Source organism: Protopterus annectens, chromosome 8.part0 (genome assembly GCF_019279795.1).
Source record: "Protopterus annectens isolate FY-2018-M chromosome 8.part0, PAN1.0, whole genome shotgun sequence".
NCBI classification, from domain to species: domain Eukaryota; kingdom Metazoa; phylum Chordata; order Ceratodontiformes; family Protopteridae; genus Protopterus; species Protopterus annectens.
In genome coordinates this window covers 1,364,986,673-1,365,010,008 of record NC_056741.1, presented here as the reverse complement: position 1 = coordinate 1,365,010,008, position 23,336 = coordinate 1,364,986,673, and the positions used below count along the sequence as shown (strand labels likewise).

General features: G+C 42.6%; 1 protein-coding gene across 2 annotated transcripts in view; it reads right to left on the bottom strand.

Moving 5' to 3' along the window:
• HMBS (hydroxymethylbilane synthase) overlaps positions 1-23,336 on the bottom strand; it is a 378,523-nt gene that overhangs the window by 146,875 nt on the left and 208,312 nt on the right. For both annotated transcript variants that reach the window (XM_044080943.1, XM_044080944.1), the window contains exon 9: positions 16,881-16,994. In XM_044080943.1, the coding sequence (XP_043936878.1) occupies positions 16,881-16,994 (114 nt within the window). The remainder of the gene's footprint in view (positions 1-16,880; positions 16,995-23,336) is intronic.

Sequence of the window (23,336 nt, the reverse complement as noted above, 5' to 3'; positions counted from 1 at the left end):
GTATGCACGATGAACATCCAGGACTGCAACAGTGAATACACTCATACATCTACATTTATGGTAAGTGTACACAACTGTGCTATGTTCTTCGTGTTTCACTGTTGCAGTCTTTACATTTGGTTAGATTCCCAAAGCTTTGTTTGGGAGGAGGAATTTAGATAGCGTTAGGACCAGCTATAAGGCCCTGCAAGACTGCAGTGGCAAAGCCAGCCCTGGATTTAGAGAAAATTGGCAAATGATAATGCTTGGTGAAAGTATGTACAGAACTCCAGGTAGTAGTTTCTAGGATGTCCCTGGTAGGAACACCTCTGAGAAAAGCTGTAGAGGTAGATGCCGCCCTAGTGGAGTGAGGTCTGATCCCCTGGGGATAGGTTTTCCATGCTGCTTATAGCATAAATGAATGCAATGGCCTATCCATTTAGAAATGGTTTGCTTTGAAATAGCCTTCCAATCTGCCCCTGCAGCAAATGCTACCAGCAGTTGTTCAGATTTCCTTTGAGGTTTAGCCCTGTCCAAATAGAATCTGAGTTGTCTGTGCACATCTAAGGAATGCAGTATCCGTTCCCCTTTGTTCTGTGGATTGGGAAAGAACATTGGCAATGAATGGACTGATTAAGAGCCACACTGGATGGATACCACCTTGGGCATGAAGGATGGATTGGTTCTGTGGGACACCGTGTCTCCGCATGAAAGATGATGAAATGCTCCACAGCCGTAAGGGCCCATAATTCAGTCACCCTTCTAGCTGAAGTGATTGCTAAAAGAAAAGCTGTTTTCCAAGAAAGAAATTTTAAGTTTGCAGTAGCAGCTGGCTCGAAAGGAGGTAGAGTGAGTTTCTCCAAAACAAAGTTAAGTTCCCAGGCTAGGGTAGGAGCTCTCCTGGGTGGTCTCAAATTTTTGGCCCCTCTGAGGAACTGCTTGAGAAGTGGGAGAGAGAAGAGGGGAGGGGTTATGTGTTATAATGAGCTGAAATGGCCGAGGCGTGGATTTTAATGGAGGAAAAAGACAGGCCCTTGTGAAGCATCTCAGTTAAGTATTGTAAAATCTGAGGTAAATTGGGCACTGCTGTGCTCATCCCTTGAGATTGGTTCCAGGCACAGAATCTTTTCCATTTTTCAGCATAGGATTTTCTAGTGCTAGGCCTCCTTGCCTCTAAAATGATATTCATCACAGGTTTACTGAGGGGTGGTAAAGGAGAAATTATGTAATTAGCCAGGTTGCAAGGTTCAATGTTGGAATCTGAGGGTGCAGAATCAAGTTTTCCTGCTGAGACAACAGGGAAGGAGTCTGAGGCAGGTGCCATGGGGGTAAACGTGACACACTGCGCAGGAGGGGGTACCAGTGTTGGTGTGGCCAGTCTGGTGCAATCAAAATCATCCTTGGTGTTTCCTGTTTGGTTTTCAGTAGTACTTTGGAGAACAGAGGCAGAGGGGGGAAGGCATAGACTATTAGGTTTTTCCAGCTGAAGGACAGAGCATCCACTTTCCAGGCTTGTTTGTAGGATCCACTTTCCAGGCTTGTTTGTAGGGAGTCTTTGGGCAAAATTTGTCCAACTGGTAGTTCTGGGGAGAGGCAAACAGGTCTATATCTAGGCTCCCCATTTGCTTGTCAACATGTTGAAAGTCCTTGGTTCCAGTTTCCACTCGTGTGGGTCCATGAGGTTTCTGCTTAGTCCATCTGCCAGTGTATTTAACTTTCCTGGCGGGAACTGAGCTTGTAGGTGCACTTGGTAGCCCAAGGCTGTGTTCCACAATGCCATGGCTAGTCTGCAGAGGGGGTAAGAATGTGTACCCCCCTGCTTGTTTATGTACCACATAACAGTGATGTTGTCCGTCTTTACCATTAGTTGTCCTGGAAGAATGTGGTCCTTGAAGGCTGTCAGAGCATTCTGTACAGCTAACATTTCTTTTTAACTGATATGCAGGTCCACTTGCCCTGAATGCACTTCCCTGCCAGGTAAGCCCCCCATGCATAGTCTGATGCGTCTGTTATTAGGGTTTCGGCAGCAGGGGGTGGTGTGAAGGGTAGTCCCTTGTTTTGGTGGCAGGCCTCTGCCCACCAAAGGAACTCTAGGCATAGGCAAGGTATGACAGGAATCATTGCTTCTAGATCCTGAGAATGTTGACACCATAGGCTTTTTAGATACCACTGTAAGTTTCCTCATATGTAGTCTTGCATATGGAATTAGAAGAATGCAGGAGGCCATGAACCCCAAGGCTTGCAGTATTTGTCTTGCAGATAGCAGGGTTTTGTGGCCACTTGTTTGAAGTAGGTTGTCAAATGATGTTGTTTCTTAGGCGTGAGGTAGACCATCTGGGAAGTTGTACTCAAGCTTGCTCCCAGGAATATAATTTGTTGACAGGGTACCAGGTGTGATTTCTTTTCGTTTAGACAAGTTAGAACCCTTTGTACAAAGGCCAAATGATTCAAAAGTATGTCCTGGCTTTCTGCCTGAATTAGACAATCGTCCAGGTATGGGTATATTTGAATATTTCTTTGCCTGCAAAATGCAACTGGAGCTAGGCACTTTGTGAATACCCTGGGTGCAGTAGATAAGCTAAAGGGCAGTGCAGAGAACTGATAGTGCACGTAGCCTGCTTTGAAGAGCAGGTATCTTCTGCAAGATTCCCTGATTGGGATGTGCAGATATGCTTCTTTGAAATCTAGTGTTGCCAACCAGGCATCTTTGCCTAGCATAGGGAGCAATTGGTGAAGAGTCAACATTGTGAATTTTGGAATCTCCAAAAAGGTGTTTAGAGTAGAAAGGTCCAGGATAGGAAACCATAAATTGTCTTTTCTGGGTACCAGGAAAAGTCTCGAGTAGAAACCTTGCCCCTTTACCTCTTTTGGTACCAGTTGAATAGCCCACATGTTTAAGAGGGAAAGTACTTGTTTTTGAGCCTCTGCCCACTGATTTGGGGGTGGGTCCGGCCACCCGCTTGGAGTTGGCAACGTGTGGAAGTAAAATCTGTATCCCTGGAACACTATTTAAAACCCATTTGTCCTGGGTAATGAGTTCCCAGTTTTTTTGCATGAAGAGCAATCTTTCCCTCCAAAGGGGCAGTCAGTTGATAAGTGCTTGGAGGTTTTAAAAGGAAGTCACTGAGACAGTTTACCATAGGGGGGAGTCTTATTACTCCCAGATTTGGCCCCCCACTGCTTAGTCCTGTGTCTCCTCTGGGACTGAAACCTGGGGTTTTTGCTGTGTATGGGTTTGGCTTGAAAAGACCTGGAAGGGGCCGGAAAGGACCAATTCTTAGAGGGTCAGTGCCTACTAAATCTAGGAGGCTGAACTTGTAAGAAATCTGTAACAGTCTGCATAGATTTAGCTTTATCTTCCATCTTTTTAAGAACTTCCTCAGCCTTGTTGCCAAACAGGCGGTCCTGATTCAAGGGAGCATCCAACAATTTACCTTTAACATGATCAGGCAAAGATTGCTCCTTAAGCCAAGCATGACTTCTGAGCACAGACCCAGTAACAGCGGCCCTGCAAGAGGCCTCTAATGAATCAAAACCACATTGCAAAGTATGTTTTCCAACTTGTTCAGCAGAATGCATTAAATTCTGTAATTCTTTATTTTCCACAGTCAGGAATCAACATAATTTTCTGTTTAAGCAATCCAATAACATGTTGCCAATACTTTAACATATGAAACTGGCAGTTTAAAGCCCTAATGGCCAAGGTTGCAGAAGTGCAAACCTTCTTAACCCATCTATCCAGCGCCCTGGAGTCTTTTTAGCAGTAGAAGCCTTAATGCCCTTGGGGCCCTGTGAAATAGTCTCTGGATCCACAATAGGATTTTTAAAAAGGAACTTGTGTGACTCAGGGACCATGTAGTATCTGTCTGGTTTTCTGGGAGGAGGAGGCAAGGAATCAGGAGCCAAACTAGATTCCGAAAAAGCATCATCAACAATGTCTGGTACAAGAGGAATAGCTAAAGGCCTATGCTGAGGTAGAAGTAAGAAATCCCTAAGCCTCTTTTTTGAATCAGAAAAATCCTGGCTTTCCCAGTGGAAATGCTCCTTTAGAGTATGTAAGGTTTCCCCAAAAGAAAAATCCTCTGGAGGGGAAGCAGAGGGAATGGAGTCCTCTGCATCAAAATCCTCATAGGTAGACAAGGGCAAATCCAGACCATCAGAAGAATCAGAAAAAACAGAATTCTGGTCAGAAGATTCATAAACCACTTCAGTCCTAGGCTTCTTAGAAAGGGGGGGGGGTTGGCTACCCCTGATTAGAGTTATTAGATCTTCAGCCATTCTTATCATTTGTTTTTTAGGCATAGAGGCCTGAGCATGTGGCCTGGACGACATTTTTTTAGGCATGGTTCCAGATTTAGGCCTAAGAGAAGAAGGAGGCGTTGGTTTAATATGCAAGTCTGTAGGCCTGAATACACCCTCAGAAGCCGGTGCCTGCGCAGCAGCTCTGGACCCATCCAAGGTAGAGACATCCACGGGTTCCATAGTTGAAGCATCTCGCAGCATACTGGACTCCGAATGGGTCTCAGTAGAGGCCTGTGAATCAGAAGTAGTGGGTATCAGGGGCTGCGAATGCACCTCAATGAGTACCGGCGAACTGGCGACTGGCTTAGGAGAAGCGTCGTCGGCAGTTTTGGACCTCGGTGGCCTGTCTCTGTCTTTATCTTTGCGTTTTTTTGGAATCCCGGTAATCGGATGGCTAACCGACGACATTTCTGGATAATTAAACCGAGAAGTGAAATATTTAGAGGCGAAAATATACAGACAATGGATAGTGTGCTGATTAAATAAAGCACAAAACTGACAGCAAGGTACGTTGTGGTCAAGGCCTAGGCAAGGAATACAGTACAAATGAAAATCCTTATGAAGTATTTGCTTTCCACAAGTAATGCAATTATTAACTTTTACTGACATCGGTGAGGAACAAAAAAAAAAGTTTCCCCAACGGGGTACTTAGCTTTAGTTGAAGACTTCGGTTATGAAACTCGAAAACGAAAATTTCATGAGTCGGCCGACTGGCACTTGCAAACTACTTTTGCTTCGGGCACCGCACGGCAAGAAAGACTGATGGAATGGCATCGGCTGCATGTTTTATACCCTTGACGACTTGACTTCCTGGAAGAAGGGACAGCAACCAAAGCAGGACCCAAGACTTTGTTAATCAGACCGACTGAGGGCTACCTGCAAGCGGATAACCTAAATGTAATGACTGCAACAGTGAAACACGAAGAACATCATGATGTTCTATAACAATATTATAACAACAGCTGTGAATGAAAATTGTACTGTGATATAATTTATATGGCTTTAACTTCAGCATTTGACAGGATCATACACAAAACACTGATCAATAAATTAGAAAAACTATGTGCTGATTTACTCTTGATAAGATGGATAGCTGCATGACTTACAAACAGGACATGGCAAGTATAATACAGCAAGAGGACAGGTGAAATTCTTGGTTACAGTCGAGGTACCCCACAAGGCTCTGTCCTATGGGCCTTTACTCATTTAGATTGTATCTTTCAGTTCTATCTTTTTCAAATGAGGTGTTCTACAGTCTGTATGCAGATGACCTGAAACTGGGTAAACTGATTACGTGTTACAGATGGGGCACATCTGCAAAAGAACTTGACTAAGTGACCATTTGGGCACAGGAGAATATGCTGATAAATAATCTAAAACGAAGAATATAAGATTTGGGAGATGTAAAATGAATGCTGAATATTTAATACAGCACACGGTGATTGAAACTGTACATTCGTTTAAGGACCTGGGTATGTGGGTAGATCCAGCTTTGAGTTTTTCTAATCTTATATACTGGTTAATGACAGTTACAAAACTATAGGCTGTATAAAAAGATTTACAAAGTCTAGGAAATCAGAAATAAAGTCATTGTTTGTTAATTACATTAGACCCAAACTTGAGTATGGAATAACAATATGGAAACCTTATTTATTAGTATTATCTATTTATTTATTTACATTTGTTGCCCGGGAAAATCCGACTGGACACCAGTCCTTTTTCAGCGGAGGCCCGGGAAGAAAAGCTCCACAACAAAAAGCATTTAATTACAAGATTACAAGAAGTGTAGGTAGGATGGTTGTTTAATACCAGTAACACATACATAGTTCAGCTGCATAACATATTTTGATAAAGGACAATTGAGTATAAACTATACACTTATATTAGTGCCATTTAAGATGGCAATCAGTAAACTGGAAAAAATATTGCAGAAATATTACAAGGGTATCCATGGATTTAGAAATTTAAGTTATTACGAAAGACTAAAATATCTGAACTTGTACAGATATTTATGAGGAGATCTTATTCATATATACAGTGCATTTACAGACAACTACTTATGGGAAAGTTTGGAGTTATCAGAAGTACAGAATCATCAGATAACCTATGTAGACAATTCTGTAGGAATGAGAAGTGTACTAACTGGCCCCCTGAGAGAGCAGCTGATGCATGGGACAAACTACCAAATTACATTAAAGCAAGTATTAGTTTAGATAGTTTTAAAAACAACCCGAATACTTATCATGAGACAACTGTTTTGGCATATTGGCAGGTTGGAAAGGCATTAGTGCCTGTGCTTGAAATATTTGTATGTACAAATGTATGTATGTATGTATGAATATACATGCTAGTACACTGTAGACAGCCAGAAGTCTGCCCACCCACCTTGATGGCTGAACCTTTCAGTAAAATCAGGTAAACTGGTCATGAAGCACTTGCCAACAACCTGCACCACACACTTGTGTGAGATTCCAATACTAAGGCCTGTAAAGATTACTTCAGGAAATCAGATCCAGTTAGGCAAGTCTTTACTGAACAAATATGCAGTAAAATCAGTACGTTTGTCAAAAAAGAGGATGAGGATCTCAAGACTTTTCCTACTATGAAAGACGGATGGCCAGCGAAGAATCACTCTGGATTTCACCAACACGAACCAGTTTATCACGGCAAAACTGTTCAAGATGTTAAAGACAAACTCAGCTTTTTCTGTTGAAGGACGGCACATTTATAATAACCATGGGCATGTAGGTTACATACCTGCACATTCTCATTTAATAAGTTTACAGTCAATTTGTCACATTTTGGCAGGGACTCCCTTCAGAAATTCATTGCATTATCTGGCCTTTCTACTGTATCCAGCATTTTTACAAAATGACTGACTTCAGCACTTGCTCACCTCTGACTTACAGTAGTTCACACCTGTCTTTATTAGAAGGACTGCATGACTCTGGCCAGCTTTCTTCAGACTTTATCTCCTGCATTTATGAAAACTCAGCAGTACTTCTACAGCATGGGTATTTCTCTCAGCAAGAAAACATGAAATCCAGGCCCTCATCAGATAAAGATTCCCGGCAACTTTGGATATGATATCTTCCCTTCTAGCCTTACCACAGGTCAAGATGTAACTGATGACCATTTTCTACATTATTTCAAAACAAAGGCAAAAACTGAAAAGATGTTTTCCACACTTTCGGCTAGACTGTCCTCCATTAGAATAATGGCCACAGTGCCAGATTATAAGTGAGGATGTAAGGTGATACTTCAGGAATCTAGAGAATCAGAAGCTTCCGGCCTCTAGAACATATCTTTCATCGAATACTAACCCTTTTGAAAGGATTCTAATGGCGGTACAGCCAAACTCCCATCAAGTAAGGATCGCCCTTTTTTTCCTTCTGATTTCAGACTTGAAACTCATAAAGGACTTGCATCACTTTGACTAATGAACTTATTTCTAGTATATAAAAGTGCAAGGCCTGCTAGATCTATCCCACATAGAACAGTGCATAAATGTCAAAGAGGTGATGGTTATCCATCTGGTCATGACAACCTTCCAGTCAGGCCTAAGACCAAGGACAGAGGAGACCGTTACAATGTGTCAGAGTCAATAAACAAGAAGTTACCATTTGTATCCTCTTCCTAGATTAGTCATGATAATTTGAAAACTATCAATTCAGATGGACTTGTCACTCAGGCTGTTTATACTCTAAATCAGACAAAGACTCTCAAGCTGAGAGCCCACTATCTCCCATACGCAAAAAAAATGGACTGATAAAGCTCTCTCATAACAAAAAATAGACAGTCCAAGAAAAGATACATTTGTCTCCCATCCGGATTACCATCTTCCTTAGTTTTGCACCAGACTACCCCACTGACATGCACAAGTGACCAATACCTTTTTCTCATAATTTGTAGTCAGGGCCTCTTGTATACAAATCCTGCAACCTTTGATCAAGGTAAGCAGAAAAAAAAACATAGATCTCAACCTCATAGCTCTACAGTGGACAAGGAAATCATGGTTCACACTTCTAATAGAAATGTCTGACAATTTAGCAAACAGGATTAGGAATTTTTCAGTCAGGCAGTGAGAGAAGCTTATTTAACAACCAGAACACTCCCCGTAAGGTAGGCTGCAGTGGTGCAGCGGTTAGTGTTGTCGTCTTACAGGAAGAGGTTCTTTGGTTCAATTCTCGGCTAGAGTTCCTTCTGTGTGGAGTCTGTATGTCCTCCCTGTGGTCGCTCGAACTTTAAAGACATGCAGGTAGGTGCGTGAGTGTGTGTGCCTTCTCTGAAGGTTGGGTGCCGGGCTAGCAACTCAACACCATAAAACTCCACTGTCAATCAACAACAGATTGGTGATCCGCTGTGGCAACTTCTAACCAGGAAAAAAAGCCGAAAGTCTTAATACTCCCCGTAAGGTACTGGAGTTTATGGTCCCCCTCCATCATAATGGTTCTCTTCACAAGGTTCCACATGAAAAACTCCAGCAAAATGTATGAAATGTACTGAATCAGGCCCCACTGCAACAATTCAGTTTTTCTCTTCTACCCTCAGTAAATGAAGTTATAGGTCAATCAATTCATTCAACCTAGAACTCCCACCTCTACTTTCTTTCCCAAAACAGAAGTTTAACACAGACATTCTGGACTACATTTGGACGATCTTGCTTTCAACAACAACAAGAGCAGTGGATTTTGCTTACATCCAAACATTAAAGCATGTAACTTTAAAGGAGATGATAGCTAAATTTATGGCTCCATAACATGTCAAGAAAATAATTCAGCAATGAAGTCTACAGACGGCAACAAGGAGTGATGTACATAAAGGGATATTCAGTCCTTTTAACTATGTAAGCTGCCAATGATAATTTGGAAATAGGCAATCAAATCATAAATAGTTTGACAAGCAACATGCATCAAAAGTCCACACAAAAGAACAGATGGTCTAATGAGAAAATGTAAATTTCTAATGAATAATCTCAAAATTTAATTTATTCTCTAGTAAGGTCCAGAATACATTAACTAAAGTAAAAACATCAAAACTAGAAAATTTTATCATTTTAAATTAACTATTTTTCAGAACTGGTCCACTAATGCAGGCAATGTGCCAGTTCCCCAACTATTGCAGTATCTGGTGTCTTAACATCCTATTGGTGTATGTATGTGTGTATGTATATAGAAAATATCTTTTAAAGTAGAATTAGTAATGCGCTTATATCTGTGAAAATTCCTTTATCTACAAACACGGTGGTTAGCAATTTCTGAAAGGTGTATACACTTACAACCTCCTAGACATCTAGCAGCTCCAGTTTGCAATCTACATTTTGTTCTAGACAAGTTGACCTTACCCTATCTTTGAGTCAATCAATTCAACCATGTGGAAATATTTGTCTTGAAAGGCTGTTTCAAGCTGTCATGTCCGCAAGAGTGACTTCTGAGCTATGAGCCTTAACATGTAAACAACCTTGCACAATCTTCCATAGGGACAACTTACCTTGGAGAACAATCCCTCCTTTACAACTGAAATGGCTTCTGAACTTACCTTAAAATTAATTTATTTAGCATCCTATTTTCTATACACATGCAGGAAAAAGAACAGAAAAAAGCTGGGCACCAGTAATACTCATCTGAATGCATGACTTAATGCTGCATGCTACGATTTCAGGTACAATGGTCATGTTCTGTTCCAGCAGGGCAAGGAAAACACCACTTCTAATGTTATTAAAACTTTGCGCAGCTACAGTGAGTTGCACACTTACAATTTATAACAGTATAATACTAACCCTTTTATATGCCTGACATCGCAATGACAGGCTGCTAGGGGCGACAACACCTTAAGTATGGAATGACTGCATGAGGTCACATTATTTATTTATTTTTTTTATTTAACATTTGTTGACCGGGAAAGTCCGACTAGGTTCCAGAGAGCCTGTTTTCAGCTGAGGCCTGGGGAGAAATGCTCCAGATGCATGTCTTTGGAATGTGGGAGGAATCCGGAGTACCCTGAGGAAACCCACGCGAACACAGGGAGAACTTGCAAACTCCACACAGAAGACACCCCAGCCGAGAATCGAACCGGAGAACCTCTTACTGTGAGGCGACAACGTTAACCGCTGCACCACTGGCTTACTGAAGCATGCTGACCCTGCTACGTGTAAGAGCTGTGCTTGAACTGTTGTTTGTGATTAAACATATACTGGACAGCTTGATGTGAGCTAATACTGAACCACTAGACTGCAGTCTGTGCTTTCCAAAAGGGACAGGACACAATGATTGAAACCAAAAAGGTAAAAACAGAAATGACATAATTCTCCGTTACAGGCAATACTACTTTCTCCATGCTGGCTAAGCAAAGTACAAACAACACACAAACAAATAATGCTGACACTTAAATACAACTCTGCCAATACTGTAACTGCCATTAATTACCTGAATCATTGCAAACAAATTTACAGCCTGCAAAAGCTGATGATCTTCACATGGATAATATGCTTACACTACAACATAAGTTATGTCATCAAGGCCTTTGGTAGTAGCATATACCATAATACAATACAAGAACATGAGTACCATCCAAAGCAGTATCAGAACCTACCTTATGGGCCTGCAAAAATGAATAAGGAACAGGATGCAATCCATGCTTCCAAAAACATGGGCTGGGGATGCACCATGTTTGTCTTATATCTACTGCCTGCATGTGAAAAGTACAGTTTTGTACCTACCATAAATGTAGATGTTCGAGTGCTCATACAGCTGCAGTCATTACAGATGGGTTATCCTGCCGTCAGGCGGGTCCTCGGTCGGCCGAATTCCAAAATCCAGGTCCGGCATCGGTTGTCGTCACTTCTTCCCTGATGTCAGTGCGGCAGGGCTATAAAAGAGGCAGCCGACACCATCTTCTTCAGTTTTTCTTGCCCCAGATGTCAGGTGCCCCCAGAAGGAAGGCAAAACATAAATTTATGTAATCATGCAATATAGAATAATCAAAAAACAGTAGTTGTAAGCAAATACACCATAAAAGAATACCCCAAATAGGTTGTATGAGAAGGTGTTTGTCATAAGGCCTGTCCTAAAAGGGGATGGGGGGGGGGGTAACCTGGACTGCAGCTGTATGAGCACTCGAACATCTACATTTATGGTAGGTACAAAACTGTACTATGTTCATCGTGCATACAGCTGCAGTCATTACAGATGGGAAGAATCCCAACGTTAAGTAGGGGTGGCAGGCACTAAGTGGAACTATGAGGAGCAAGGATGCCCTGCAAGACTACTGTGGCAAATCCCGCTCTAGATTTAGAGTATAGTGGAAGGTGATAGTGTTTGGAGAAAGTGTGCACTGAACTCCAAGTGGCTGCTTCCAAAATGTCCTTGGTAGGAACCCCCCTGAGGAAAGCTGCAGAGGTAGCTGTGGCCCTGGTGGAGTGGGATCTGACGCTTGTAGGCACAGTTTTTCCATGAAATGAGTAACAAAAGCGTATGCAGTGGGCTATCCATTTTGAGATTGTCTGTTTGGAAATAGCCTTTCCTTGAGCACCTGTAGCATAGGACACAAAGAGTTGCTCGGATTTCCTGAATGGCTTTGTCCTGTCCAAATAATAACGAAGTTGTCTGTGAATGTCCAAGGAATGCAGTAGTCTTTCCCCTTTGTTTTGTGGATTAGGATAAAAGGTAGGTAAGTGGATAGTCTGATTCAAAGCTACACTGGATACTACCTTTGGCATAAAGGTAGGGTTGGTTCGTAAGGAAACTGTCCTGATGGAAAATGATGAAAGGTTGCACAGCCATGAGGGCCTGTACCTCCGAAACCCTGCGTGCTGAGGTGATAGCCAGAAGGAAGGCTGTTTTCCATGACAAGTATTGTAGTTCTGTTGAAGCAGCTGGCTCAAAGGGAGGAAGGGTCAGCTTTTCCAATACGAAGTTGAGGTCCCAAGCAGGGACTGGTGGTTTCCTTGGAAGTTTTATATTCTTTGCCCCTCTGAGGAACTGTCTTAAGAGAGGATGAGAGAATAAAGGAGGATCTGTGTTGTATTGTGCTGAAATGGCTGAAGCTTGGATTTTGATCGAGGAGAAGGAAAGTCCACTGTTTAACATCTCAGCTAGGTACTGTAAAATTTGAGGTAAATATATTACCCAAGGATTCTGGCCCTTTTCTTGATTCCAGGCACAAAATCGTTTCCATTTGGTGGAGTAGGCTTTTCTAGTAGAAGGTCTTCTGGCCTCCAAGATGACATCCTGCACCTCCTTGGAGAGGAGGGTCTGTTGGGAAATCAAGGAATTCTCCATGCAGCTAGATTTAGGGTTTTGAGCTGGCTGTGAAGAGTCTTGTAGTTGTGCTGGGACAACAGAATAGGGACTAGAGGTAGGATCCATGGTGGGGAATGTGTCAGGCTCTTCAGGAGCGGATGCCAGTGTTGTCTTGGCCAGTCTGGAGCAATGAGAATCATTTTTGGCCTCTCTGCTCTGGCTTTTAATAGAACTTTGGGCAGCAGAGGAAGAGGCGGAAAGGCATAGACTGTCAGCGTTGTCCAATTGAAAGAAAGTGCGTCCACTTTCCAGGCCTGTGGATGATAGGTTCTTGAACAAAATTTTTTCAACTGGTAATTTCTGTGGGTAGCAAAGAGATCTATGTCTGGCTGTCCCCATGCCTGAGTTATCTTTGTGAAAACTTGAGGATGCAACTTCCATTCGTGTGGATCTGTCATATTTCTGCTTAGGCTGTCTGCCAGTGTGTTTTCCTTCCCTGGCAGGAATTGTGCCTGTAGTTGAATTTGCAATTCCAGTGCTGTGTTCCATAGGGTCATGGCTTGCCTGCACAGGAGGTATGAATGAGTTCCCCCCTGTTTGTTTATGTACCACATCACTGTGGTGTTGTCTGTCCTTATCAATAGCTGGCCTGGATGCAGTAGGTCTTTGAAGGCCATAATAGCATTTTGCACGGCTAGCATTTCCTTTTGGTTGATGTGTAGGTGCTTCTCTTTTTGGGACCATTTTCCCTGAATGCACTGATCTGTCATGTGTGCCACCCAGGCGTAGTCTGAGGCGTCTGTTGTGATGATTTGAGTTGCTTGAGGTACACAGAAAGGGAGACCTATTTCTTTGGCATGCTTGAGCCCACCACAGAAATTCCTTTTGAAGGCATGGAATGAGTGGTATAATTGTTTCCAAGCTGTGGCTGTGTTGAGACCATAAGTTTTTTAGGTACCATTGATGTTTCCTCATATGCAGCTTTGCACATGGGATTAGTAGGATGCAAGATGCCATGAATCCCAGAGCCTGTAGGACTTTCCTTGCAGTCAGCCTGGTGAAGGTTGCCATTTTGCTGAAGTATTGAGACAGTTGCCCTTGTTTGTCTGGCGTGAGGTAGGCCATCTGGGTGGTTGTATTCAAGCTGGCACCCAGGAAAATTATTTGTTGAGAGGGTATTAGTTTTGATTTCTTTTTGTTGACTGTGTATCCCAGAAAGTTCAACAGTTTTATTACAAACGCCAGGTGTTTCAGAAGTATGTCCTTGCTGTCCGCTTGGATCAGGCAGTCGTCCAGATATGGGTAGATTTGTATTCCTTGTAGTCTGCAGAAGGCGATTACTGATGCCAGGCATTTCGTAAACACTCTGGGCGCAGTAGATAAGCCAAAGGGCAATGCAGATAATTGATAATGGGTTGAACCTGCAAGAAATCTGAGGTATCTTCTGCAATCTTGTCTGATAGGGACATGCAGGTATGCCTCCTTGAGGTCCAATGTTACCAGCCAAGACTCTTGCCCAGCATGGGAAGAAGCTGCTGTAATGTGAGCATCTTGAATTTTGGTACCTGTAAATATGTGTTTAGGATGGATAGGTCTAATATAGGTCTCCAATCTTTGTCTTTCCTTGGTACCAGGAATAGTCTGGAATAAAACCCTTGACCTTGTTCTTTTGCAGGTACCTCTTGAATCGCTTTCATGTCCATGAGAGCTGAAATTTGTTTTTGTGCCTCTGCCCTTTGATTTTTGTGGCAGGTTTGGCATGCCTCTCATTTTTGGAAGGGTGTGAAAGTGGAACCTGTAGCCTCTGACTATAATGTCCAGAATCCATTTGTCTTTTGTAACAATATGCCAATTTTTGAGAATAATGCCAGTTTTCCGCCCAAAGGTGCTGCCATTAAAGCTTTGCTTGGCAGGTAAAGGAGGAAGTCATTGTGTCTGTTTTCTAAATGACTGTGATCTATCTTCTCCACCTCTTGGGGTTGGTGTTTGCCACTGTCTGGCTCTGAAAGATCCTTGAGGTTACCCTCTACCCCTTGGGCGTCTGTATCTGCCCATTTGAGGTCTGTCCGAGGCTGGAAAGGACCAATTTTCTGAGGGCCAGTTTCTGCTGAAACGTGGAGGTTGTACCTGCAGGAAATCTTTCACTGTTTGCATCGATTTCGCTTTTTCCTCCATTTTCTTTAGTACCTCCTCAGCTTTAACACCAAACAATACATCTTTTTGAAGAGGTGCATCTAATAATTTAGCTTTGACATGATCTGGTAAGGCTTGCTCTTTGAGCCAAGCATGTCTACGTATAACAGACCCCGTAACAGCAGCTCTACATGAGGCCTCTAAAGCATCAAAACCACACTGCAAGGTATGTTTACCCACTTGCTCTGCACCATGCAACAAATCCTGCAACTCTTTTAAATCTGGTTGTTCTGGTTGTGCCATTTTGCTTTTCAACTGAGATAACAAAAACTGTTGATACTTTAATATATGGAACTGACAGTTTAATGCCCTCATGGTTAAAGTGGCCAAGGTGTACACCTTTTTCCCCCACCTTTCTAAAGCTCTGGAATCTCTCTCTGAAGGTAATGGGTTTTTAGCAGTAGAGGCCTTAATTCCCTTGGGACCCTGTGAAATAGTTTCTGGGTCAGCAGTATGGCTTTTGTATAGGAACTGGTGTGAATCAGGAACCCGGTAATACCTGTCTGGTTTAACAGGAGCTGGAGGTAAAGAATCTGGATTAAGGCTGGCTTCTGTGTACACATCATCCAATATATCTAAAACAGGAGGGATAGCCAGGGGCCTATGCTGGGGGAGCAAGAGAAAATCCCTGAGCCTTTTCTTGGAATATGAGTAATCTTGGCCTTCCCAGTGAAAGTGTTCCCTCAATGTATGTAGGGTTTCCCCAAAAGAGAAGTCCTCAGGGGGGGAGACCGAGGGAATAGAGTCCTCTGCATCAGAGTCCTCGAAAGGAGAATAGGCATAATCCTGGTCCTCAGAATGTTCAGAGGTAATAGAGGCTTGATCTGAGGAAGGGTAGTCTTCCTCTAATCTGGGCCTTTTGTCCGAGGGGGGTTGAGAACCCCTGATAAGAGCAATCAAATCCTCAGCCATTTTGAGCATCTGTTTTTTAGGCATGGGGCCTTGAGAGGGGGTCTGAGGTCCCTGTTTTTTGGTTTTCATGGCTGCTTTAGATTTAGTGAAAGCTTTAATAGAGAAGGAGGAAGGCCTGAAGACACCTTGAGAAATGGCAGGCCTGTCTAAACTCTGAGTTTCCCCAAGAGTGGCGTCGGTATCTGTAGTAGGAATGGGGACCGAGGAGCCTGCGACCTCGGGTACTGAAGACACCGGTAATGTTGTGTCATCGGTACTCAGGGGCTGCGTAGGCACCTCACTGAGAACCGGAGAACCGGTAGTCGGCCTTAGCGTGGTGTCAGTAGTCGGTGCGGACCTTGTATGTCGGTCCTTATCTTTGCGTCTTTTACTCAAAACTGGAGTCAGAGTATCCGACGACATAATATAATTAAATTTTTTTTTTTTTTTTTTTTTTACCAAAATGGTGAAGAGCGAACTCCGCCCGGCACTTAATAGTGCGCTTGTTGAATCTAGCATAAAAACGGCAGGCCGAGACGTCGTGGTCTGGGCCTAAACAAGGTATACAGAAAGAGTGGAAATCCTTATGCGGTATTTGCTTCCCACATGAAATGCAAATTATTAACTTTGTCTGACATCGGTCTGAGGCAAGAAAAGTTTCCCCAAAGGGGTACTTAGCTTTCAAGAAGACTTCGGCTGAAATATTTTCGTAAATCTCAGGAGCTGGCCGACCGGCACTTGCGAACTGCTTCTGCTTCGGGCACCGCGCGGCAAGAAAGACTGAAGAAGATGGCGTCGGCTGCCTCTTTTATACCCCTGCCGCACTGACGTCAAGGAAGAAGCGACGACAACCGACGCCGGACCTGGACTTTGGAGTTCGGCCGACCGAGGACCCGCCTGACGGCAGGATAACCCATCTGTAATGACTGCAGCTGTATGCACGATGAACATCAGTACATTCCCCCTACTCTGTAGAAGTTCTGAACAAGGTACTTATGGTGCATCTAAGCTCAGGATGAGCTGAATAAAAGCGTACATCATATACCATGGAATTACCCAGTCTTCTATTGGAAGAAAGGACTAGCTAAAAGAGCTGTACACAACAATGAAAGTGGGTGCATGGCATGCCACACACCACTACCTCCAGTGCACGGGTAAGAGCAACACTGTATATCCCACAAGCTGTGGAAGCTGGGTATGTGTATGAATCTAATCAATACCATAAGGAAAAGTGATTTTGTGGGTGAACATATCTTAAGTCTCATTCACATTTACCTGGCTAATCCGGTTCTCCCATCCAATCCGTTTAAGGCCAGCAGCAGCAAGGATAATAGCACTGAACTCATTTTTTTCATCAAGCTTCCTCAAACGAGTATTTAAGTTTCCTCTCTGAGTAGCAGCATTGTAGGGTTAAAGACAATATCAAGTGTTTGGCAATAGCAAAAAAAAAAAAAAAAAGTCTACAGCCATCACATCTAGCCTCAATTTCAATATGTGCAAACTAACAAATATAAAAACTTATACCTGCATAAAAGCAGAGTCTGCAGCACAAACTTTTTGGCCCTGACAAAGCCCCTAACCAAACTGGGTTTGACCAATGACCCCCACACTGATAACTGTCAGAGAGGGCTGGCAATAAGTGAATAATATCAGCTGACCCATCAGCACAAACCGACAGCATTGACAAAGACCTGCTGCAAAAGCCCCACCTGGGTGAAAGCCCAGTAATGCAGCACTTGCACCCAGGGACTAGAAGATTGTGACCATGCCAAGGAAGGCTCATGCACTCACTGAGGAACAGGAGGAGTTCAGAAACTGTCAAGTTAGTAGGCAGTGCATGCACTTTTCTGGCCAACAGCGGGAGTTCTTAGAAGCACACAACAAATCTAGCCCCTGTTGAATGATAAACATGATCCTCAGCATTCACATCCTTCACAGATGCAGGGGGTTAGGAGAACAAATGTGACTCGTGACAGATGGAAACAGGGTTTGATGACAGCAGTAGGGGGGAAGATTTGGAGAGCAAAATTTAGAAAACATATATTTACCAATTTCCCTACCATGCCCTACCTATACTGGACAAAGTCCCTTTGGCATATATGGTCCTATGTATACATTTGCCATTTTAAGGCTGCAAAAGTCTTTGGTTCCTCAAAATAAATCTCCTTTGATGCTTTTAACTGCCACAAGAAAGATATGCAGCAAAACATACAAACACAAGACGAAAGTAACAGATGAAGCCCTGGGGTTTGTAACGTATCTGTTGCCCATGCAGGACTGTCTCACTATCCTTACTCATTTTTTTCCTTACTCTGTCCTAGACTTGAACCTACTTCCTGACTTGTACTGCACCCCTCCCTCAGGCAATACAGTTCAGAACTCTATTATACAGTCTAAGGTTCTTGAAGTGGTATTTTCCAAAGTCTGTCTTAAACCATCTGCCTTTCAGCTGCCACCACTGTTCCTTTCTCTATCATCTGCATCTCCTCCACAACAGTAATCCTCACTCACTTTGACAACAATGAAACATCCAATTACCTTTTCTCTCATCCCTTCTAATGCACATACAAGTCCAATTCTGCCTCTTCTTGCTCCCCACAGCCTCTTCTTACCTTTCACCATCTAGCAATTTTGTGTTGCATGCTTTCTATCAACCTAACTTCCATCCATCTGAAAAAAATGGCCCTATCCATTGCTCTGTATGAGGGACAGATGATCTCAACATTTCTTGAGCCATCTCCTCTTGCAAAGCATACCAGCATCATACCCTCATCACGCATTTAGTGTTTATTAACCAGGTAAATGTACCAATGCAAAATGGACACTCTTTGGGCATGACTTATGCATACAGCAACAATACGATACAATACAACAATTCACCAATATCATAACTAAATATAACTTCATAATGCATAGCATCATTACCCAAATCCTTTTTCTTATTTTTCCTGCTTAAGGGCACACCACCCCAAATGTATGTCCTCTGTGGGTTCTCACGTTCCAAACCTTGAACTTTTTACTAAATTCCAAATTAAATTTTTCTGCTTAGAGTGCCAGCTACCACAGGTCAGCCTAGGCATTTGATATCAATCTTGCTCTGCAAGTCTAGTGTAATTTGTGACACAAATGCACTTAACAGGATTTGTCTCAGTAACGAGCCCTGTGGCAATCCACAGGTTGTTGACTGTGACAGTTCCCTCTTACAAACACCTGCTGCATCCAAGCAGGCTGCCAATTTCCAATCCATCCCACTATTATTGGCACCACTGCCACACCCTTTAATGTTACTACTAACATCCTATCAAGTAGTGTCACAGACCTTAACAGAATAAAGATAAAAAATAACATGGATTCACCTTGTACACCTCAATTACACCACTGGGTGAAGCTGGACTGGCAAGACCTCATCTGTGTAAAGTTATAACGATGTCTACTGAACAGATAATACTATTCAGAAAATTTACCACTTCATGGTGCAGGCTGTTTTCCTTTACATTTCCCAAAGCCAAAGTGTGAGTGAATAAGTAAAGAGACACACAGATGTGTTTGGAACCACTGTAACAGTTTCCAGTTTTGCACCACGATTTCAATTACTGAAATCAGATTACACTTATGTCAGTGATTCACAAAGCACCACTGCAAACTCTGAGCACCCACTGAGATCATCCACAATCAATACATTATAATGTTACAATTCATTTATAAGAGCAAACTCAAAACCTCAACACAAACCACCTTGCCTCTTTCCCCTAGTCACTCCTCAATCTCTCAACTTGTTCCCCCCTTCCATGCTGCAATTCTGCCTTGTCACTCTGCTACACAATACAGAGGTAAAAAACTCATTCACTAATTCTAACCAATATAAAACATTCTTGAACGTCACGTCCTCTTTCCAGTTTTATAATCTGCAAATTGTTGTGGTATTTTCTCAGTATATCAGAGAAATGTATTTTATTCAACCCTTTTGCCACATTAACTCCATGAGGGCAAGTTCTACTTTGAAAATGCCAGTCTAAAAAAAATGACGAAAAAGGAAGAACATTAAAAAGTCATTGTTGGCTTCTACTGAAATATGGGTTTACAAAAGGCAAGTGCCTCACACACTCAAATATATTTTAGCTCTAAAATTTCACATCTTGGAGAAAAAAAAGATTGGTTTCCACACAAAACCAAATATTTCTCCCTTTCTCCTAAGATATTCAACCACAGTTAGACTAAATTAAGTACTAGAGACTGGGGAGTGCAGCTCCCACTGGGGTGGAAGGCAGCTTGCATCTAACTGCAAAAATTACTTTACCTATCTATGCTATACTGATTTTCTGTTTTAACTGTTTAGCATTCTTTCTGGTAAAAGATGACTTCATGCTTTTACCATCTGTCTTTATCTGTTGGTATTTTCTGCTCTGATGTTGTGAAGCAGAAACTTAAAGAATTTTTTTTGTGTGCGTCATACTTTTAGGCCTCATTCTGAACTCCTCCCTTAATTCTTATGCTTCTATTTGTCTTTTTCTTTCCAATCATAACCCATCTTGCACTTCTCATGAAACAAGTTGGTTGACTTTTCCTCTCTACATACAGGATTTAATTCCCTCCTCATTCCTTCATTAACACAGTTCCACAGGTCCTTTACAGCTCTCAGTTCCTGCCACAGTTTCATATTACTACAGACTTAGGCCTGTCATCTTGTATCCTCAAGGTCTACATTCTTATGGCACAGCCTAATATAAATGCAGGGATGGTGAATCATACAGTGACAGGATTACTGTTGGTCAGGGTCTCTCTCACCTTAGTCACTGCAGAGCCATCTGTATTAACTAGGACTATATCAAGGACACCCCCTTTTCTAGATGGGTATCTCACTCCTTGCTCAAGTCCAACTTCCAAGAAAGGTTCATCTACATTGCCTTCGTTCTTTATTCTAGGTATAAGGTAACTCGTGTTTTCCTTTTAAGAGATTAATGTTTCCAAAGACTCCTCTCTTCCCATCCACTAATCTTGTTTACAGTCTGAAGTCATCTTTCCCTACTGCATCTGACATTACATAACAGGGTTAAGACCTAATGCTCCTCCAATCAAATCTACCATCTTAGATGTTCTTTGTTTTCTTCATCATCAACAATCTTTTCCACATTGCCTTTTGTAACAACTTGAAAATACATTGCTACTCCTGCCTCCTTGCTCCATTTGTCCATTCTGAGGATTCTGAATCCAGGTTATCACCACATCCCAGCTACTATCCACTGGTGACATGTTTCTATTATGCATACAACACACCCCAGTCACTGTCCACAAATGCAGATGTTTCTGTCATACCTATGGTATCCACACCTCCTTGTACTATTACAGCATACAACAGACACATATTTTACAACTGCTGAATGCTTCTGCAAGCTGAAACATTTTGAATACTTAATTTTAAAACCCACAATGATGGTAAGTTTTAGAGAGTTTAATTGATAAAATTCTACTTTTCAATGTATTTTTTTACAGTGGATAAAATCTCTGCCTAAAATACAAAGCTATGTCAAACCCAGAGCTATTGGACATGCTCCACTTAAATAAATCCCAATCCCTCTGAGATACATGCTCTAGGGACCTAAACCTTGTCACCACAATAAACAGAACATGCTGGAGGGATAGATTCCTGTCCCAGAGACTTCCCATACTCTGGAACAAACTACCTATCTATATCAAATAAAGCTCCTCATTAGCACTCTTCAAAAAAAATCTTGATGATTGGCTGGGAGATAGGAAATTCACCCCGGGGATCACTTCTGTGGCTCTGCTTGACAGGGGCACAGGAAAATAATTTTCTTGGGTGGCAAAAGCCAGGGTACCATTTGGCTAGGCTTATATAGGCCATAGGGCTAATAGCCTAGTACCTACCTATGAACCTACAATGACTCGAGACAGAGAAGACCTGTACTCATATGACTGCAAACATTGTAAATAATAACTTGATACTACAGTGCAATTTAGGGATATTTTACCTAATTTTTGAGCAACTGTTGTTTGGTCATACAGATGATTAAGTCTGTATAATCTTCTTCTTTCGGCTGCTCCCGTCAGGGGTCACCATAGCAGATCAACTGTTTCCATTTCTTCCTATCCTCTACATCTTGCTCTGTCACACCAACCACCTGCATGTCCTCTCTCACCACATCCACAAACCTTATCTTAGGCCTTCCTCTTTTCCTGTTACCTGGCAGCGTCATCCTTAGCATTTTTTTCCCAATATACTGTGCATCCCTCCTCAGCACATGTCCAAACCAATGTAATTTTGCCTCTCTGGCTTTGTCTCCAAACCTTCCAAACTGGGCTGACCCTCTAATATACTTATTCCTAATCCTGTCCATCCTCGTCACACCCAGTGCAAATCTTAACATCTTCAACTCTGCCACGTCAAGCTCTGACTCCTGCCCTTTTGTCAATGCCACTGTCTCCAACCCATATAACATAGCTGGTCTCACTACCCTCTTTGCAGACCTTCCCTTTCACTCTTACTGGTACTCGTCTGTCACAAATCACTCCTGACACTCTTCTCCACCCACTCCATCCTGCCTGTACTCTCTTCTTCACCTCTCTTCCACACTCACCATTACTCTGAACTGTTGATCCCAAGTATTTAAACTCATCCACCTTCGCCACCTCTACTCCCTGCATCCTCACCATTCCTCTATCCTCCCTCTCATTCACACACATATATTCTGTCTTAGTCCTACTGACCTTCATTCCTCTTCTCTCTAGAGCATATCTCCACCTCTACAGGGTCTCCTCCTCCTGTTCCCTACTCTCACTGCAGATCACAATATCATCTGCAAACATCATAGTCCACGGGGACTCCTGTCTGATCTCGTCTGTCAACCTGTCCATCACCATTACAAATAAGAAAGGGCTCAGAGCTGAACCTTGATGTAATCCCACCTCCACCTTAAACGCATCCGTCACTCCCACCGCAGACCTCACCGCTGTCACGCTACCCTCGTACAGGTCCTGTACCACTCTTACATACTTCTCTGACACTCCCGACTTCCTCATACAATACCACAAATCCTCTCTAGGCACCCTGTCATATACTTTCTCGAAATCCACAAAGACACAATGCAACTCCTTCTGACATTCTCTGACATTATTATACAGATTAAGTCTGTATAATAATAAACAATAACGTATCCTTATTTGTTTGGTAATTTAAAGCTGCTGGATACAGAATCTTGATATACTGTGCATTATAATACTGTTAAAACTAGCAGAATAGATGCAATATTCTGTCTGTATTCACTTGTCCATGGTATCTACATTTCTTAATGCCAGATTTGGTACAGTTTATTTATTGTGTGGAGTCTGCATGTCCTCCCCGCAGTTGAGTAGCATTCGAAAGACAAGCGTGAATGGGCGTGCCTTCATTGAAGGTTGGGCGTCGAGCTGGCAACTCAGCACCATAAAAAAAAAATACTGCCAATCATTAGCGGACCGGATTTCCGCTGTGGCCACCCCTAACCGGGAAAAGCCAAAAGAAGAAGAAGTGTTGCCTTCTCTTATGTTCAGTCACCATTTTCCTTCACACTGAAGAGTCTGCAGTCACTACATCTGACCTTGCTACCGCAACAGCTCTGCCACAAGGCCCTACTCCTAAACGTTTATTGAGAATTTTGTCACTGCATAATAGCTTGCAGTCACTACATCTGCCCTTGCTACTGCAGAAGCTCTGCCACAAGGCCCTACACCTGA